This window comes from Onychostruthus taczanowskii, unplaced genomic scaffold (genome assembly GCF_017590055.1).
Source record: "Onychostruthus taczanowskii isolate IOZ18803 unplaced genomic scaffold, ASM1759005v1 scaffold47, whole genome shotgun sequence".
Lineage (NCBI taxonomy): Eukaryota > Metazoa > Chordata > Aves > Passeriformes > Passeridae > Onychostruthus > Onychostruthus taczanowskii.
The window spans coordinates 1,787,148-1,807,609 of record NW_024502236.1 but is presented as its reverse complement, the minus strand read 5'-3'; the positions used below and the strand labels follow the sequence as shown (position 1 = coordinate 1,807,609).

The 20,462-nt window shown below is 34.8% G+C and overlaps 1 protein-coding gene across 1 annotated transcript in view; it reads left to right on the top strand.

The window, feature by feature from the left end:
* Nucleotides 1-20,462, top strand: part of NCAM2 (neural cell adhesion molecule 2) — a 271,811-nt gene that overhangs the window by 185,596 nt on the left and 65,753 nt on the right. Inside the window, exons 10-11 of the mRNA XM_041414781.1 lie at nucleotides 11,353-11,540; nucleotides 12,203-12,299. Coding sequence (XP_041270715.1) covers nucleotides 11,353-11,540; nucleotides 12,203-12,299 — 285 coding nt within the window. The remainder of the gene's footprint in view (nucleotides 1-11,352; nucleotides 11,541-12,202; nucleotides 12,300-20,462) is intronic.

The following is a 20,462-nucleotide window of genomic DNA, read 5'->3' as shown; positions in this document are numbered from 1 at the left end:
TGAAACTGGAGTTTTAAGTTTTAAATACTCAACTGCCAGCGAGCTTTAACCCAAATGTATTTTTTTTTCCAGCACAGGCATTGTTTGACTAACAGAAATACAATTTTCCTCAATTCCTTTAAGTCAAGTAGTTCTATGATGCAAAGCAAGTGTTTCTGAGGTGATATAATATAGGTCTGTCTCATGTTCTGATTGAGTCAGAGAAATTTTTTGCTTTCCTTTGCAAATAACTTTGCACTGGTATATAAGCTTCAAATATGACTTATTTGTCTTGCCCAGGAAAGAAAACACTTGTTTAATGGTAAAGAATTCTCCTGTTCTTAGAAATAATGTCCCCAGGAGGAAGTGCCTCTTTGCAGCCTCATCTCCCATCAGTCTGGCCTCTCACATAAACTTCTGGAACAGAACAGCCCCTTCAAAGAGCCTTTCAGCACCTCCTTGCCTCCATTTCCACCCAGTGCTGGGTTGTCCTAAGCTCGGACAGTCCTTTCCCCAGTATCTTCCTACATGAAGCAGTGTCATGCTTATCTGTCATTCCATTCATGGGACTTCATAAGTTGCAGGCTTGGGAATTTGAGCAAAAGATTCAGGTTCAAAAACTAAACGACTAATTTGTATTTTTGTAGCAAGCTGTTAAAAATGGGAGGATTCCATGAAGTCAATATCGAATAGTTCTGATTCTCCTTGTAATATTTTCCAAGTGGCATTTCTTCAGCATAATAATTGCAGCTACAAACAGTGCTATCAGGGATTTTACATTTTTTTTCCCAAATTTTCATTTTAAAAATTGCATTAAACCCTTCAAAATAGTTTAATTTTTCTCTTCCATTAGTTTGGTTTTGTTCTCTTCCAAACAGTTTTTGAGAATTTATTAAGGTATGGCTCAGTCTTGCAGTTAAGCTGTGTTAACAGAAATTTGAATTATTTTTAATAAAATTCTTATATAAACCCCCAATAACTATTTGAAAATTAAAATATAAATAGGTAATCAGAAATTAATTCTTGATATTGTCCTCTAGTTTCTAGATGGAAGCAAACAATGCATATATGCCTTTCTGTAAGTTAGTAACAAAACTACAGCATTTTTTCTTTATGTTTTATTGTATTTGACAGTTTGTGTAGTCAGGAGAGGAAACTGCTTCCATCACATCCTTAAATGCCACTTCAGTCAAACAGGCCTAGTGAAGGCACTGAGTGCTCTGGTGTCACTGTCTCGTCCTTTTACGCACTGACCTCTATCAGAGATTTAAACTGGTAGTAGGATTACACAGAATTTCCGTGCTTTATCCTTGTTCTCTGTTGGGGTTGCTCCTGGTGATAAGAGCAGTTCTCTAGGACAAGAAGAGATTATTAGGTTTGATACCAACAGGGAACAGTTAACCCTGGCTTTTATCTGAAGGGAATGCTGTGAAGATATGAATTGCAGGGAACCAGGGGCCCTTTTCAAATATTTCTTCCTACCAAATCATCTTTGTGTTTAGTTATGTCTAATTTTCCTTATATAAAGTATGAAAGGTAAATAAAAATTACATCAAAATAAAATACCATTTTCAAATATTGTTTATTAATGGATTTCATTAACTTCAAAATTTGGTTTTAAGTATGAAGCCTAGTGTGTATTGGATGAGACTAATAGCAAGCAATCAATTGAAAAGTGGAATATATGATATGTACAGTGGAATATATGATATGTATTGGGTATTAAGATCTGTCTATAGTTATTATCTACATATTTATCATAGAGGAATAACTATTTTTTAAATTAAAAATATTAGAGAAATACATATGAAAAATAAAGCTGGCCATATGCTAAGATGAAGTTTTCAAGACAGCCTGAGGAATTTAAATATATAAACCCTAGTGAAATATAACTTGATTTTGCTTATAATATCAGGTGTCTCTCAAAGATAGTTTTGCTATACAAATGTTTACATTTCCATGAGGCAGTTTTTGTCTTCAAAAGCATAATGCAGACCTGGCTAAAACAAAAATTCTGATGAGACAACACATTAGGTCTTGGGTTTCACAAGTTTTTCACTGCATAATAGCACTGAAGAAAAATCTTAATTTTTACATGTTCAGTGTGCTGGTTCATCTTTCACCACATTTTTATTATTAGTTAGGGTGCCCCTGCATCATTACTAAGTTGGAAAAGCTTTAAACAGGAGTAACGAACAACACTTATGATCTTTGAAAGAATCTCTATGTGCTCTTACAGTTTTCCCTTCATTGTGTTCAAATTGTCATTAACCTGTTGCAAGTTTTCACAACCCTCATTTCATTTTGTCCTCCCAGGTGCACACATCATGTAAGATGTTACTGTTTCTGACTGCTCTGTATCACCAGGTGAAAATTCCTTTGGACAGTACTCCTTTTACCAGAGAAAGGCATTGAGCTACATCGTTTGGAAAATTCCATTTTCCCATGCACTGTCCAGGAAGCACCCTGACTAAGGGGCCTTTTTAGCTGGAATTACCAGTTTTCACATCACTATTTTAGTTAAACCTCTCAATTTCAGTACTGATACTGCAACTATTAGGTAGGCCAGTTGGTCCAAAAATGCCTATTTCCTCGCAGTGCTCAAAGAGTAATGTTTTGAGATAGAATCATCTATGACAAATATATGACATTGAGTAATGTGGTACATTTTTGTATGAGTTCAGCCATGTGAATAGTTGATAAAAATTATTTCTTAAAAAGCAATTTCTGAAAAAATGCATTTAAGTAATTTTTAGTGTATTCCAGGATCATGAATGTTTTCTTAATATTGCTTTTCATCCAAATATGATTTTTATAGTAATATTAAGTATTACTTAAGTACAAAAAATTATCATGCAAAATGTGAAGTATAGTCTTTACCTGTAAAGAAAACTGTGCAGTATTTGTTATACTATTGTATTGCTTATCAATAACAGTCTTTTCCTTTGTATTTGTTTTGGCTTTTTTTTTTTCCCTGCCAAAATTTGAAACCAACCTCATTACTGTTGCAGTATTGAACTTGGTTTCATTGTTGTGTGTTAGCTGTATTGCACTGCAGTTCAGTGGGATGCTTTGGTTTCATGCAGTTTAGTTTTATATCTTTCCAAAAACATACACAACATTACTTAAAAGTGGATTCAACAGATTGAGCTACAAATTGTGTTTACCTTCAAGGAAGAAAGGCTTTCAGTTGGTGAAAATGCTACTACTGTGTTCAAGATGTCACAAATGTTATCACAGAATCATAGAATGGTTTGGTTTGGAGCAATCTTAAAGTTCATCCAGTACCAACCCCTGTGCCATGAGCTGGGACAACTTTCACTAGACCAGGTTGCTCAGAGCTCCTCCAAACTAGTCTCGAACACTTCCATGGATGGATCATCCACAATTCTCTGGGAAACCTCAATGTTGTGATAAATGTCACAAAAGGTTCCAGCTGCCTACTGCTATCACAAATCACGATAAATTCAAACAGTTCATAATTTGTATTTAAAACAAATCAGTGTTAAAAGAAATCAGTGCAGCAACATGCCATCACTACTCACAGAATCACAGAATCGCATTGCCTCTTTCTGTCACTGGACGCCACTGAAAAATCCTGACTTTGTCTTCTTTATACCTTCCCTTCATCCATTAATCATGAGGACCCAGCTCTATCCTGTCATCACAGCCAGAAAACAACACTAATAAATACAAACATGTGGCCTGGGAAATAAACAAATTAAAGGAAAAAAACATTCAAGAGAAACAAAATATTGAAATTGTATAGAAAAAAATCCATCTTTTCTAATAAAATACTATTGGCGTTAGTTACATTTCTTCTTGTCAAATTTATAGGTTAAAATGAGAAAGCAAAGATGGAAAAGGTCAACCTTTAACATCATGAAATAAGTGTGATAATTTTGACATATTATGAATGTCAGTTGTAAGATTTACCATTTTTTTTCTTCCCACTTGCGCACTTGCACAGAAGAAAGTTTACTGTGCCACTGCCATGACTTCAAGGGGATAAGAAAGTTGAATTCTGTGCAAAAGATGAGGTTTATCACATACAGTCATTTTTCAAAACCATTTCACCAAACTTCCCAGAATGAAGCAGAATTGAATGCATCCATTGTCTTTTTCTGATGTTACAACAGTATGGTGAAATGTAGAAATTATTCATCTATATAATAAATCTACCTATTATTTAGCCCAAAAGACTGTAAAATTACTTTGAAACAAAAATTCCATTCTAAAAACATTTTGCTTAAATATATGTTAATCACTTGTTAAACATGATATTCATATTAGAAATTTATCATAAAATTTTACTGAACAGAGCTCTCTACTACAGATTTATTTTGGTTAATCTTGCAATTAATTTACTGTAATTTAACGTAGATTTTTAATAACATGTTAGCTATTTTTTTCTTGATAGAAAAGCACAATTTTGAAAGAATAAAATAATTTGGTTTTTTTTTGTCTAAAAATTTAGTTATTAATGGATATAGATGCCTCAACATCTTTTCTTACTGTCATAAATTTTCACATATGCATTTGTGAAAAGTAAAGGTAGAAAAAAAAGAAAAAACAAGGAAGAATTTTCTGATGCCTCCTTGAGCATTGTTCTACATTGTGAAATTTAAATATTTACATTGGTAATGAATATGATAAATTTTAAATGGTTTCACAAGTATTTTCACACTATATGAAATGTAATTCATATTACAAAGTAATACCGTGTGAATGAAAAACAGGCATTGTGGCCTTCTTATACCTCCAAGACAGATCCATCAAAGCAGAGTCACGGTATCTGATATAAAGAAAATAATTATGTGATATGATAAGTGTGGCAGTGAAATTTGAAACTTGAACAAAACAAATTTTTAGAGATTTTATTTGTTGTTTTCTGGACAACACTGCATATAAAAATTAAGTAAAGAGATGAAAAGGCTAAGAGTTCTTGCTCCATGCAGCAACTATTATGATTTGGAAATGTATGACAGAGACACAGACATTAGGGAATGGAGAGATGATATCAATAAGGAGGCATGTGGAGGTAAGGGTGACAAGTAGGAAAATATGGAAGGTAAAGACTGGATTTTGTTCTGGAAATGTGACACATAGGGCAGGAAGAAAGATGGGGTTAGAATCTTGGTTTGAGAAAAAACATTGCAGTTTTTCACTTCTGCCTATGAGACAATAATGTAATGTAATATTTGATGGAGAAGTCAGGCCATACTAAATTATTCCAGTAATTCTGTCCTGGAATACATGCAACAATTGAAAATTTGATACAAATTGGCATCATTTGAGAACAATGTGTTAACAATGGGCAGCACCTGCTAATTTTATTGCTAAAATGAAAATTGCTGCTAGTGTGATGGATCTGTAGGGGGAATCTTCCTGTCCTAGATCTGATAGCCAGTGTTGGTGATTCACAGGCATACAAAATTATTAATAGGCGTATGCAAACAGTTTGTTTTGTATATCACTGGTGGCTTATTTTACTTATTTTACCTAGCTATGTTTTCTTTAGAATTTCTCCTCCTTATTTAAACTAGTTTAGGTAATTTTAGAGAGATGTATCAATTCAAAGCAGACATTTCTATGAAATTAAAATTTCTTGGGCATCAGTTTGGCTTTTGTAGGTTTGTTTTTTTTTTGGGGGGGGGTTTGTTTGTTTTTTTAAGTAAAAACAAATACAATTCTTTAATGTCAAATGAAATTCAAAGAAAAATAGGTGCATTGAATTTCTGCAATTCTGGCAGCACCAAGCACCTGAGCCATACATGCATTCATTGCCCAACATTATTTAATGTGCAATTATCAACATGATTTGCATCTAGCAAAAAGTACCATATGGAAATGGAGCGATTGGTGTGGTGTTTGAATATTAAAAATAATACCCAAGTTAAGATTTCAAGGAGCTAGTACTGCTTGTCAGTAGGAGGGGGCTCTTACTCTCCATAAAGATATAATCAGTCAATAGTGCATCAGTCGATATATTATTGAATATCAATGTCATATTTTAGTGAAATTTGAGAGGAAACAATGGGGCAATGGAAAGGAAGCCTTACAATTAAGTGTGGTGTTTTCTGCACTTGCTTTGAAAGAAACGTACCTCTCAAAACTTTGAAATCATAGGTTGGATTCAAGATAAAAAAGACCCCTCTGGTTATAGCTAATAATGATGGCATTTTAAAATCAATTTGTGATGAATTTCATTACCTTTTCTATTTGGAAACTTCTTAGGTGGGTCTTGGATGTTTTTTCTTACAGCCACATGATTGTGATAGTAGCAGTAAGTAACTGAAGTTTTCTAATTCTTGTCTTTCTTTTAAGAATGATTATAGATTAAAATATAGTCACCTAACCACATTTTTGAAGGCTTTCTAATATAATTTCTTCTTGCAAATGAATATGTGACAGTTATTGTACTTGTCTGTGGAGGTTCTTCTACTTTGTATCCAAGGAAGAGCTATTAATTTTAAAATATTAACTATTGAAAAAGGTATGAGGGAGAAAGTGCAAGAGAAAGATAGATGGCTGTTAACTAAATTGTGGCAGAGTTACAAAAAATTGAGGCACTTTTACAGAATCGATGGCAAGGACAGTACTAGATTTGCCAGAGGATGCGGTTTATTAAAGTCCTTGATGATGGGAAACTTATGCCAACATTAATCATTTTAGAGCAAGGCTTCCAATAATATACTGTAGGAAATGTCCCAGAGTCTTAGACCTGACAATCTGTCACATATTTTTATTACATGTTCCAGGGGAACAAAGAGCCACATTTTGAAAACCTATGTTCTTAAATTAAGAAGTGCAAATCTGATTCTGCACACCAGTCTTCCATTATAGTTGTCTGGACACATGTACTGAATCAGGTAATTTGCTGTATCTAATTTTGTGTATGACACCAAACACACACCAGAGGTGGATCTTTGTCATCCTTAATTTAATTACTTTCTAGACAAGGCAGGTGATGTATTAGTCTGTTCTTGAATCACTGTTCTTGGACATTATAACTAACACGGATATATAAATGCTAGAGACAGCTTTCAGGTCAGAATTTGCTTCTCTTAAATAATTTTCTTACACAGGTTATCCAGGACTCATTCTAACTGGAGTGCCAACCTGTTGGTTTCTTTCCTGCTTGGCAAAATGATCAGCTTGAGTTCAGCTGATGCTGGTACCATAACATTAACTACTCTAAAATGCCATTCTAAATTTATAATTTCCTACAGAATCCTACACCCATAGAATAGCTTGGTTTAGTTTTATATCTTTGTGATATAGTCTTTTTTCTTTCAAGGTATCTTTTTCATTTGGATTGCCTAATCTCTCCAAAACAATATTCAGTCTTTCATAGTTGAACCTTAAAACCTTATGGACTTTACCACATCCTGGCTGCATCCAGAGCCCCGTGGCCAGCAGGTCAAGAGGAGTGATTCTACCCCTCTACCCAACGTTTGTGAGACCCCCACCTGCAGTGCTGCATCCAGCTCTGGGACACCAAATACAAGAAAGACATGGACTTGCTGGAGCAGGTCTAGGTGAGGGCCATGAAGGTGATCAGAGTGCTGGAGCAGCTCAGCTATGGAGACAGCCTGGGAGGGTTGATGTTGATAAGCCTGGAGAAGAGAAGGCTTTAAGGAGACACTTGCAGCCTTTCCATGTGCAAAAGAGAGACTTTATCTGTAGTGATAGCATAAGGACAATGGTTTTAAACTGGAAGAGTTATCAGAAATTAGATTTTAGGGAGAACTCTTTTTAGTTATGAGAGTGGCGAGGCCCTGGCACATTGCCCAGATAATCTTTGGCTGCTCCATCCCTGGAAGTGTTCAAGGCCAGGCTGGGTGGGGCTCTGAGCAGCCTGGTGGGAGGTGTCCTTGCTCATGGCAGAGGGGATTGGAACTGGGTGATCTTTAAGGTCCTTTCCAACCTGAGATATTCTATGATATCGTGTGCATCTATTAAATCATATCAATGGTAAATTTTGAAATTTTTTTCAGCTCTGAGGGATTTTACTTTTTGCTTTCAGTAAAGTGCTAAAAGGTCAGATATAAGAAATATCATCAGGGTTGATTTTTCTTTTTTAATGGAGTGTATTCAAGCTCCTACTTCTACTTATCTGTTCAGAACTCTAGTATGTCATCTTAACTTTTTACTTTATGTAAAAAAGCTTAAAAGGAACAGTTCATTTGCACCCTGCATTGAATTTTGTCAGGTGTAAATTAATTCTCAGTTACACAGAAGCTAAGCAGAGCGCATTATTATTTTTTATGGTTCTAATTTTCTAACTGATTTCCATTGAATCTTTTATTTTTTTAAAACAATAAATATATTGCATTTAAAGATCCTTACATAGAACCACCTCCTCATTTCTACTTGGTTTTACTTCATTTTCAATTGATAGACCTTTGTGATAAATATTCTGGTTATTAATGTTAATTTGTTTGTTATATTATACAACTGATGGAATCAGGTTTTGTAGACATATAATATAGTCAAACATATTTTCAAAGACTTAGCTTTTAGGTTTGCTATTATTCGTGATTCTTTTATATTAAACATAATGTGTATTTATGTTTGATAAATACTTATTCTGTAACCATTAAAGCATACTAAACAGCATTTAGTGATGAAGAGCATACAAGAAAAAACAAGTTATCTTTATACACAAATTATTCCCTTCCAATTCAGTTTTTTGGTTTCATAAGAAATGTAAATTATTTTTTATTTGTACTGTAAAAAGAAAATTATTTCCAGAATTATATTCTTTTTGTAAAATGTCATCACTCCAGGCATCTTAATCTGTTCCTGACTGGGAAATCAAAAATCATCTGTCTTAAGATAATCTTTCTCTTTCAAGTCATTAGTACAGTCCTCTTCTTTTTGTATATTGGAGCTCTTGACTGCTGAGGAAATGGCTGCAAAGCATTTTTACATAGATTTTTGAGAGGGACATTACAAAGCTCTTTTTTGAGGGGAATGCTTTACAATTGTGAGTTGTTTATTTTGAGATATATCTTTATTTGACAGACTTTTAGTCCTATTTGTGGTTTTTTGTGTTTATGACTGCTAATGCCTGTAGCTTTGTAAAGATGGAAGTCCATAATTCACCTATACTTTTAAAATATCAAAAAATATATACATTGGGCATCTAAAATCTATCATTAGAAGAGAGAAGTCCCTATTCTCTTAATTGGAAGTCCCTATTCTCTTAAATGCTTTTATCTGCCTTATAGAAGTGTATGCTTCTTTTTCACTTGTAAGTCTTAAAATAGGATATGAGTTTGCCACATGTTTATTGAGCATCAAACCACATAATGTTGTCTAGGAAGGAGGATTTCTCAGATTCAGAGTATCTTTTAATCTTCAACATTCATGCCAGTGTTCATAAATGGAGTGAAATTGTGAGAAATTGCACACTGGAAGACAGTGCTTACATAAAATTTGTGAAATAACCTCACGAAGACTCTTATGAGATTTCCAATCTATTTGTTGAACATGCTATTGATCCATCTATTGAACATGCAGAAATAAGTTTCTACAGTTTTCCTACAAGTGATTCCCACCATGAAATTCATTTCCAGAGGAAAAGCCAAGGCTCTGAGCCTTGGTATTCTGAGATTCTTGACCATAGCTAACCATAAAACACGCTTATGCAGTCTGCATTTTTCTTCACATTCTCTAGTACACTCTGACGACTCTTTGATAGTCTGTTCTTTGCATTAAACTGTTTAGCTGCTGAAATATGGGGTATTTAAAGGTCTGTGAAAAACAGGATCACTAGAATTACTTATTAAATCTCTTGGAGCAGAAAGATAAACTCCTGTGTCTCGTAAATAAATTCATAGCCAGGCAAGCTTTACTTATTTAGATGAAAATGCTTGTTTTTCTACAAAAATAAGGGCTGAACAGTTATTAAAGGAAATGCTGCTGTCCTTGAGCAATGTAGCAGCTTTGATCTGTGCTTTAAAATTTCCACTGATAACAGTTATTTTTGCTCAAAGTCTGTATGCCTAGATGCAGCAGCAGCAGTATATGTCATCAAAAAATTATGCTTTTTGACAGAGGCAAACAGGAAGAAGTTGAAAATGTGCACTTCAGGAAAAAAAAGAAGAAGAAAAAAACCCAGTTGTTCTTAACCATTCCTGAAGTTAAATTTTATTTCATACTAAAGATGCTCAGTTCTCGTCTCTGATATGCCTATTAGGAACTTTCTTGCCTAAAACTAAACTGTGTGTGAGAGGACTAGAATAGATTTTCCAGAGACACATATGAAAACATGTATGTATCTTAGATATTAAAAAGAGATACCATTGCAACAGCTATAACTGATAATTCTCTTTTGGAATTAAAGCATTAAGGAAGCTTCTGTGAATAAAGAATTTTTTTAATACTGTTAAAAGATAGTAACGATGAAATTAGGAAATAACACAAATCAATATTTGATAGAAAAAATGCACTATTCACCCACGACATAAGAAGAAGAGGGGAAAGGCTACTCCCTTTCATTTTATAGAGATCACTAAACTTCCTGCTTTCCAGAGAAACAGTGAATAAAGAAATAAGTCTTGTCACTTTGTGGCACTGTGGTCTGAAGATCACAGTTACTTTGCAAACCAACAATTTCCTCTGTGTCAGACTCAGTGTTTGGTATATGTTTAAGGCAGATATTTCTTACAAACAAGTCAGGTTTGTAAGAAAAACACACCAACTTTTTCCTTGGCTGTACCTTGATAATTGTATGAGGAACGGATAGAAAGATTGTCCTAAATAATGTACACACAATATATTTTTTGCACTAGGTAGAATACATTGTAATATTTTTTGGTATTCCTTTGCTATTTTTTGAAGTTTTATTTCCACAAATAAACATCTCTCTTTTAAAAGATTTCCTAAAGTATAATAAAATTCCAGCCAGAAATGAATGAAGCCATAGCAAAAGAAAATTTGAGGAGTGATTGTAATTTCTGCATAGCTAAAGAAGACACTATAAAATCAGCACATGAGCAGACAGGTGTTTTTAGGTAACCTCATTTTTTCATGTGAGGGTCTGGCTGAAGAATTTGTCAACCTCAAGATGAAACGCTCCTCCTCATTTCTGAGAGAGTGTCTTTCAAAGGCCTGTGATTGCCTAAAGTTAAATATATTTGACAGGTATTCTCTTTCCCAAGTTCAGCTGAAACCATTTAGGAGAGGAGAAACTTACCAAGATAAAAGCCCAACAAACTCATGGTTGAATACTAATACTTCCATATTCTGTAGTAAACTGACACAACAGGTGAAATTTTTCATTGAACATGAAGGCTTGGATATGGATATACAGCTTGTTTTACTAAACTGGTTAATAAACTTTGCACTACTTCCTTTTTCCAGATGCTCCAACGTTCATGTCAAATCAAACCATGTATTACTCTTGGGAAGGCAATCCCATCAATATAAGCTGTGAAGTGCTAGCAAATCCATCTGCCTCAGTTCAGTGGAAAAGAGGAAAATTAGTTTTACCTGTAAAAAATACAACTCATTTGAAGACCTACAGTACAGGAAGAAAGCTGATTCTAGAGGTAAGAATTCAAATGGAAATCAGTGTGGTGGCAGAACATAATTTTGTCCTCAGTTTGGCAGCACTGTGAGTAGTGTAGAGTGTACTTAAGGCTAAAACGTACAATTTAATGAGTAACAGTCTTAGAAAAGGAACAAAACATCAAAACAACTGTATATGAACTGATCTATGTACACATTTCTTATGAGTAATTACAAAATAAATCTTATTTGAATGGCTTATGCTCAGTTTTCCAACTACACCCAACAAAAATGTAATCTGCATTTATTGGAAGTAAAAAAAATCTATAAATAGATATAAAACTAAAATACCAAGTAAAGACTGAAAATTAAAATGACTGCTTCATAGGCACTTGGTGTCTACAAAAAAGTTGATTATTTTTGGGGGTTTTTGTTTGGTTGGGGTTTTTAAATTATTGTTTAAAGGTAAAATTTAAAGATGAACAATATCACTATTTTCCATTATCAGATTTCTTCATTTGAAGAAGGGGGAGTCAAACATGAAAAAAATATGTATTTAGGTCTATGTTTGAAGAATATACTATATATGTTGAAGTAAGAACATATCTGCATATTGGTTAAAGAGAAAATACTTGAATTTCTGATTTAAAAAAATATATATTTAATAAGCAACTAATATTTACAAAGTCTATTCATTTTAAAGATTGCTCCCACATCTGATAGTGATTTTGGACGGTATAATTGTACAGCCACAAACAGAATAGGAACAAGATACCAAGAGTATACACTTGGTCAAGCTGGTAAGTTAAAATTTTGTTTCTTTTTCTTGAAATATTTTTTCCTACTTTAATCAACATTAAGTTCAGACACCCTATCTGCTGTTTATTTTATTCAGTGGACTGTTTGCAGATAATTTAATTGTCTAAGAGCTGAGCTGCAATATGAAGTAAAATAAACCAGTTCCCTCAGAATATGAGTCTTCTTTTGATGTAATTTTAAGGCCTTCTGAAACTTGAAAAAAATTAGTCTAACCTTTTTTCCTTTGCTCTTACTATATCCTACATTTATAACAATCTATTTTTATTACTTCAGCAGAGAGACATATGGTTGGCAGACAGTAAAAAGTAAGAAGGAATCAGAAAATTATTTTTTTCCTTTTTCTCCCTCATATTTTCTTGATAAAACAGCAATGACAAGAGACTGAAATACATCAGCAAAGAATTTCTATCTCCATTTGCGCTTTTACTTATTTAAAAGTAGAATTTGATTGGAGTGCTAGATTGAAATAATTTAGACTCTGAGATATTCTACACCCTATTGTTACAGAATGTCTGAAAATTTTTATGTCCTTCTATTGTTGTTAGGGCAAATAGAAAAATATGACTGTATGTTTGTGCTTTGGCAGAAATAACTATTAACTGAGATCAAATGAGAGTTTCTTAGCAGTGCTTTCATTTATATTTTCTTGTGGAATGGACTAACACTATATATATTTTTTTTCTTTCTCATTAGGACACCTATTGCAAGTGATTCTTAAAGTTTTAGTTACAAGTTTTGGTGTAGGTGTTTTGGGATTTTTTTTGGTTGGTATGAGGTTTTTTTTGGTTTTTGGGTGTTGGTTTTTTTTGTGGTTTTTTTTTGTTTTTTTTTTTTTGTTTTGTTTTGTTTTGTTCTGGTTTTTTTTGTTTTTGTTTTTTGTTTTTTGGGTTTTTTTTTTTTGTTTCGTCTGATTTCCTAGGTTGTTTTGTTTTGTTTTGTTTAGTTTAGGGTGGTTTTTTGTTTTTGTTTTCTTTGGGATTGTTTGTTTGGGTTTTTTTTTAATTAAAAAACCACTTTAGACTCCTACCAGGAAGACATTTAGAGGAGCATTGCTCATCCAGTCACAGGAAAGTTCTCTGACTTGGCCTGCTGCTATTGTTTGAGAAGTTTTGCTCACAGGGCAATTATTTTATTTTGGTGTCTCAGGAATTATAAAACCCCATTATTTATTAATAGTCTCCTTGGACTTCCTACAGTTTTAAAAGTTTTTCTCATCATCTCTGTGGGATTCTAGCTCACATTTCTACTATAATATGCCTTTTGGTTTTGAAGAACCATGAAAAAAGCTGAGCTTTCTAAAATAGGAAAATGTGGTGTTCAAATTTCTATGGCACACAATTTTACATCACTTAGAACATCCTTACCCTTCATTTTACAACTTATTTGGGGTGTTAGCTGTGGTGTGATTTTACCTTCCTTTGACAACTACATTTGGCCATTGAGAAAAAAAGCTTTTCTTGAAGCCATGAACATAAATCATAGGAAATCCCCATTTGCATCTCTCTGGGGTCTTATCTCTCAGGAGAGAAAATGATGAGAATATGTTGTGGTTGCCACTGTGTGCTGTTTTTTCATAAATATGTATACACTTGGGAGAGCATTTCAACATATATTCTCCAGAATGTTTTTTTTTTCTTCTTAGATTTGCAGAACAATGTCTCATCGTAACACTTGATACTACATGATGACTATTTTCACTATGTATATATCCCCTACTTTTATAATTTATTAATTAATTAATTGTACTAAAGAATATTAGCATTGAAAAATTAATTAAAAAAGCACATGATATTTGTCATTTTACTTCAGAAAATCCACACATGAGCACCCCTGGAAATGCAAGGAAAACAAATAAGCTACGATACTTTTTTTTGCTCTTAAATACAACTATATCAGAAATATTACCAATGCCAGTTTTTTAAACAGATTAATATTTTTTACTTCTGCAATGTTTTGCTTATATTTTTTTCAGGCAATTCTTCAGAAAACTCAATGAACACTTAAAAATATTTATTGTAGTTATAAAAAGAGAAATGAGGATAAATAGAATTATGGGAAGAGATCATGTAAAGTATGAGCTATATGGGAATATTCTAGATAATTGTACTAAATGCAGAAAAAAAAAAAGATTTATTAGTAGTGATAATGAACAGGGCTGGAAAAACTGGATTTGGGATGTCACTGTACACTGCTATGCACTACCTGCTATGCACTACTTAGAGTAGTGTAATGCATAAGATTCAGTATCCTGAAAGATTGATATTTTTAACATTTGCTTCTAAATAGACTTTGTTTCTGGAATAAAACCCCAAACATGTAATTCACTGTTACAAGTTTTGCGCTTAAACTGGCATCAGCTAGAAATGGAAAATGATCAGGGATACGAAGGATAAAACCACTATTATAGATACAAGTATAAGATGTTAAATGCAGCTTTCTCCCTAGTTTTATTACCTTGGTTGCTTCACTCTGGTTAATTAGGAAGGCCTAATGATAGATATTTTCCATATTAAAGCCTATAAAATAATTTAATGCATTTCAATGCAGCCTTCTTTGCCTCCTGGCTTTGATTGTAAATCCAAATGCTGGGGCATAGAATATTTTTACAAAGACTCTGTCAGGGAAAAAGAAATGCAATTCCTAGCTGGGAGACAGTATTAAGTAAAGTATGCTGATAAGGTAAATTTGATCACAAATAATGATCATTTTGCTAAATTGTTTTCTCTTTAAATTCTGCAGGAATTCCTGTTCCTTCATGTTTCATTCAATTTTCTGATTTGCTGGATTTCAACACAATCAAACTACATTTTTCATTAATTTACTACTACTTAGAAAGTTATCATACTGTCAAAATTCCATTATCTTTATTCCTGTTGCCTTCCTTAAGAAATTAGACTTACTGATGATTTTAAAAAGGAAGATTTCTTTCAGAATTGATGTGCAATTTACAGCTATATTTGTATGATAGAAAAACCTTGACTCTTCACTCAGATTATACAGAGCTACTGAATCAGACTGAATTCCATTTAAACTTTTCAAAACAACTGAGAAGCTGGAGGGTATTTGAGGTTTCATTCTGGAAGGTGATGAGAAACTTCAGAGTTTCGTTGAAGGCTTAATCAGACGTGCCCATGACCTGACTGTTGTGGTGATCAAGTTTTAAAAATAACACATGGGTGACCTCCCTTTTCATTACTTGAGCTTTTAAAATGTTATGTGTGTAACATATAGAAAGTGAAAAGAACCACAGTCACTTGTTGCCACTGCAAATTAATTGCTTCATGTCAGCACAACAGCCACAACTTGTATTTTAGAGCTTTACTTACACTCTGGTTTTAATCTAAGTGAGGCTTCAATTTTGGCAAGCTAGGTCAGCTTGGCTGGTGGCCCCAATGGGTCTCAGACGCTGAGGTGAGCACAGATATTCCTAGATTTTTCCAAATCTAGTTTATGTATAGTTTATGTAAAATATCACTATGCAAGGAGCCAGTATGAAGGAGAAAAGCATTCTTCTGGTTTTTGAGGTCTCAGTATAATTATTTCAAATGTTTTGTGTAAGTGAGTAGAAAGACACATGGTCATCAATAATTTAGGATTATGTTATTGGAATAGGTAATTCAATATCTTAAAATGGTAAATTTTAAGATTGTGACATCTCAGGTTTCTGTGGTTGAGATGACCCCGAAGTGTTAGAAAGTCTCTTCTTCCCAGCCCCGCGACCGAAGAAGAAGTCGAGATTCATCGGTTCTGCTTTTCAAGGTTATTTATTTTTTCTTATCTGTTGCATTCTTTCTCTGACCTGCTGAGATTTGTCCAGCAGGTCAGGTTGTGGCACAACCCCTGCCCTTGGGGTGGTGTTAACTTTTTATACTATATAAGAACTACATGTACCTTATCTGCAATAATTTTCCAATCCTATCACCTATGTTAGACAGTCTGTCTCTACTCTAAATCAATCAAGAAGTGTCACCATCACAACAGAAGATGGAGGAAAAGAAGAAGGAGAAGAAGGACAGGGCACACCCAGATTCCTCCATCTTACCTCTTGAACCCCTACTCTAAAACCCCAAAATTCTACTTTTTCACCCTGTGACAAATTAACTATGATTCTGCTCAAACTCTTGTGGCTTTTACATCTTTACACAAAGATGGTAATTTTCTCCATGGACTAAAATCAAAACCACAGGGGTTTTTGACTCTGTGCCAAGGTCTCTGAGCCACTTGCCAGGGTCTTGAATCACCCAGGGCAGAGGAATGTCCTGGGTCCTGACAGACTAAATGAGAATTTTGAAGGTTTCTCTTTTTCAAAATATTAATGTAGATTTTTTTACATTGCTGAATGTATAGTTGGGCTGAATCTAGAGCCCTAAAAAGTCAACTATGGATCTCTTATAGCCTTACTCTTCCTAGACTTTCCTCTCCTCTTCTTCCTTGTATTCTGGGATGACATGTGGTTTAAAAGTTCTGCTGTGGCAGGAACAGTTTTCACTAGACCAGGGTGCTCAACGTCCTGCCCAACCTGACCTTGAGAGCTTGCAGTGATGGGGGTAGCCACAGCTTCTCTGAGCAAATGAGAGATGCTATATCTGCTAGACATGTATGATTTAACTTCTTTCCTTCCTACAGGATTACAGGGAATTAAAAACCAAAAAGTCAATGATTCATTAGATACTCAGAACTCTGACACCACTTTTTTGAATTAGATATTCTTTAAGCATCCTGTGCCCACAGAAAGTCAGTGGATGTGGGAAGTAATGACAGCAAGGGAAAGACCATAATTGAGCTTAACAGAAAATGCACCCTGTAACCTCTTTTATGGAATAAAGCCATGCCCAAAATATGAAAAGGCTGATTGACAAGTGACAAAGATTAAAATCAAATTTAGACATTTATTTGTCTGTAGTTTTGCTGCTGGCACTTTGCTGCTGGTTAATGGATTCTCCTTTTTTCACCAAGTATTTGCATTTCGATGCAAGTAAAATAAAATCAAAGTAGTAGGACTTAATTTTCCCTGGAGAATAGTATATTGAAATGAAATAGTATATTGAAATGAAAAAGAAAATCATATTCCACCAAAAGCCTATTTGTCCGCAAAAACATATGGACAGACCTAAAATCTAGCTTGCTGTTCTAAAACTTGCCATTCACATAATAGCAGCATCAGCTAAAGGATTTTTATTTAAAATTTAACCAAACAGTAACATATTTTCAATTAGAATAAATATGAAACTATCAACATAGCACAGTGTTTTGCTTTGTGTGCATATGTCTTATTTTAATTTATTATGTATGTATTTATTTGCTAGCTGTGGTATAACTAATAAAAATCAGTTTACTAACTGAAGGCTTATTTTTCCAGAACTCTCAGAGATTTGGCAAAAGAAATATATGTAGATCTATTATTGAGGGTTTTTTTCCCATTCTAAGGATGTACAAGTACAAGCTATTTCATAGAGATTTTTGACTCCAGAAGTCTAGTCCTCAGCCTCATCTCTTTTCTTGCCAAGGTCCTGGTGCTATTTAGATTCAGCATTTAGACACAGTTATTTTCAGTCAATATATATATGCCAGATGTACAGAAAGGAAAAGCTGGAGAAGTGCAGTAGGAACAAACTGACAGGAGACAGGAGACAAGAACTGACTCGAAGATCAATCCCTGAGCCCACCACCCACTCTCACAGAATCGCTTCCTTTTCTCTGTTTATGGCTGCTAAACTCTGAGAGGGAGTTATTTTCTTCCATAAAGCTATCAAAAAATAGCTTGAAAAGAAAATCCCCAGTGATAAAAACTGGTCATTTATTGAATAAGTTTGGTCATAATTGTAGGAGACTTTACACAACAGTGGAGGCAAATATGAGCTCATAATTCTGTGTGTACTTCTCTATCATCTGTGATACTGTTTTTGGAACCAAACTAATTATATTTAGGCATTGTATCACAAAGTCCATTTGTGCAAACCAGTGTTATGTGCTGAGTACAAAATAGATGAGGGGCAATTTTACACCTATTGTTTGGTGATACTATGTGATTTTATTTGATTCTTGTCGTGTTCCAGTGTGGGGAACTGTGAGGAGTTCTTTTAAAAATAGATGGTCTAGAATGAAATTAAGTCAACCAAGACAGCATTGTACCTGAGAACCATTTGTTGGTACAAACAAGCAAACAAAAAACAGAGCTGCCCTACTAAAGAGGGCTAGAAAAGACAGGAGGAAGGAAAATGGAAAAGGATGAAGGTGAGGGGAGGGGTAAGAGAGAGAGAGAGGGGAGAGGGGAGGGAGAGACACAAAGCAGGCATTAAGGCATTAGCACCAGAGGCAGGGACATGGAGGCAAAGCAGGCAGCACATTGGTCGCGAACACAGGGAGACAGGACAGATACGAGGGTGAGCAAGAGCCAGCGAGGGCAGGAGAGCCAAAAGGCAGGCTGAGGCCAGGGCAAGAAGCACGGGTCAAAAGACTGGAGCCTAGGCGAAAAAACAAGACTCAAAAGGCCCTCAGACTCAAACACCCCAAAAAACGGCACAAAACCCCCCCAGTCACCAAGCCCAAAGTCAAAAAGCCCCTGGCCAAAAAATAAGACTCTAAAAGCCCCCAGGAGCTTGTTGAGCTGGCCCCTCCCAAAGTCTCTCCTGCTGACAGGACACCATTGGCCCAGTCCAACCTTCCAATGCAGTCCATTGCTGGAGACGTTTCTCCATCTGATTGGAGAAACCTCTCTGGGGAGAACAGCATCCTTGGTGGTCTCCTGCAGACTGCCTGTCCCATGTGAGGTGTGAAATGGTGACCAAGCAAAGTCTCCCCAGGGACAAGGCATTTCTCCATCTTCTCCTGGCTGCCTCCGACAAGGTGGCACATGTGCGCCTCCTACCCAACCTGCCTCTGACAACCAGTATTGAGACAGAAATCAAAACTAAATTGGCTCCTCACAGTTCTTTAATATCATACATTAATATAGTGACATTTTGGACAGAGAAATAGATGTTGTGGAAAGAAGATGATGTTGACAAAATGTCTGACACTTGTTGGGACGTTTTATGTCTTTAATTTAAAGGCTGAATTTGTGGTGAATTTTCTCTTTTTTTGACAGCAGTATAATGACAAAAAAAGATAGCAGTGGAACTTCCGAGAAAGTATTCTGGAATCTTTGCTATCACCAAGTGATCTTTAAATCATAGAAAGTAAATCCCCTCCTTTTTCCACTACTTAGTTCTTCAGCTTATATCTACAAGAGTATATGAATTAGCGATCACTGCCTGTAGCTAACCTCCTCTGCGATTCATTTTGTTGGTTGGTTTTAGCATGTAAAAGAACAAGAAAAATCCACAGCTCTATCCTTCCAGGCACAGACTTCAGAGTACACAGTATTGCAAATTATTCTTCACTCCTGCTAAACATTGATCCAGAAGCCCTGAAATTCTAACACGAAAATCACAGCAATGCTCCAAGTAATTGCAACTGACAGGAGACAGCTCAAATGCAGGAATGTTCAGCTGGATGAGGACCAGAAAGCTGTATACCTTGCATTATCAAATTCCTACTCATTAGAGAACCACAGAATTAGATTCAATTCGTTATGCTGTTATTATTCTTCACTGGGGAAAAATGTTACAGATCTGCCTAGCTGGAGATAGATAGTAGGTATTGTAATATATCTTGATTGTATTTCTAGTATTTGGTTTTGGTTTTCACCAGGAATGTGTCTCATCTATATTTTCTTCAGGTGATTCACTCTCTTCCTTACAACTGATATAGTTCAACTTTGAAAACTGCATAAAATTTACCTACATGTGTGGGTGGCTAGGAATGTGAGACACATCTTTTAAATAGTTTTGTGGATGTATTTTACACTTCAGTGAGTTCCAAACATATTGCATTGTACTAGTTATGCTAAATATTGTACTGGGTTTTTCAAAGGAGATTCGTTTCATGCCTATTGTCAACTGGAATCATATCTTCCTCTGGCAGAAATTATACTAGAATCTGCAGTAGGCATGCTTATTATAGTTAACCACATACAGGCATTAATACACAAGGAAGAGAGGCTCCTTAACATTTGGAAAGCCAAGAAGAGAGTGGATATGTAAATAACATACTTTTGATTCATACTATAGACCAAATAATTGTTTTGATGCAGACAGAAGCAC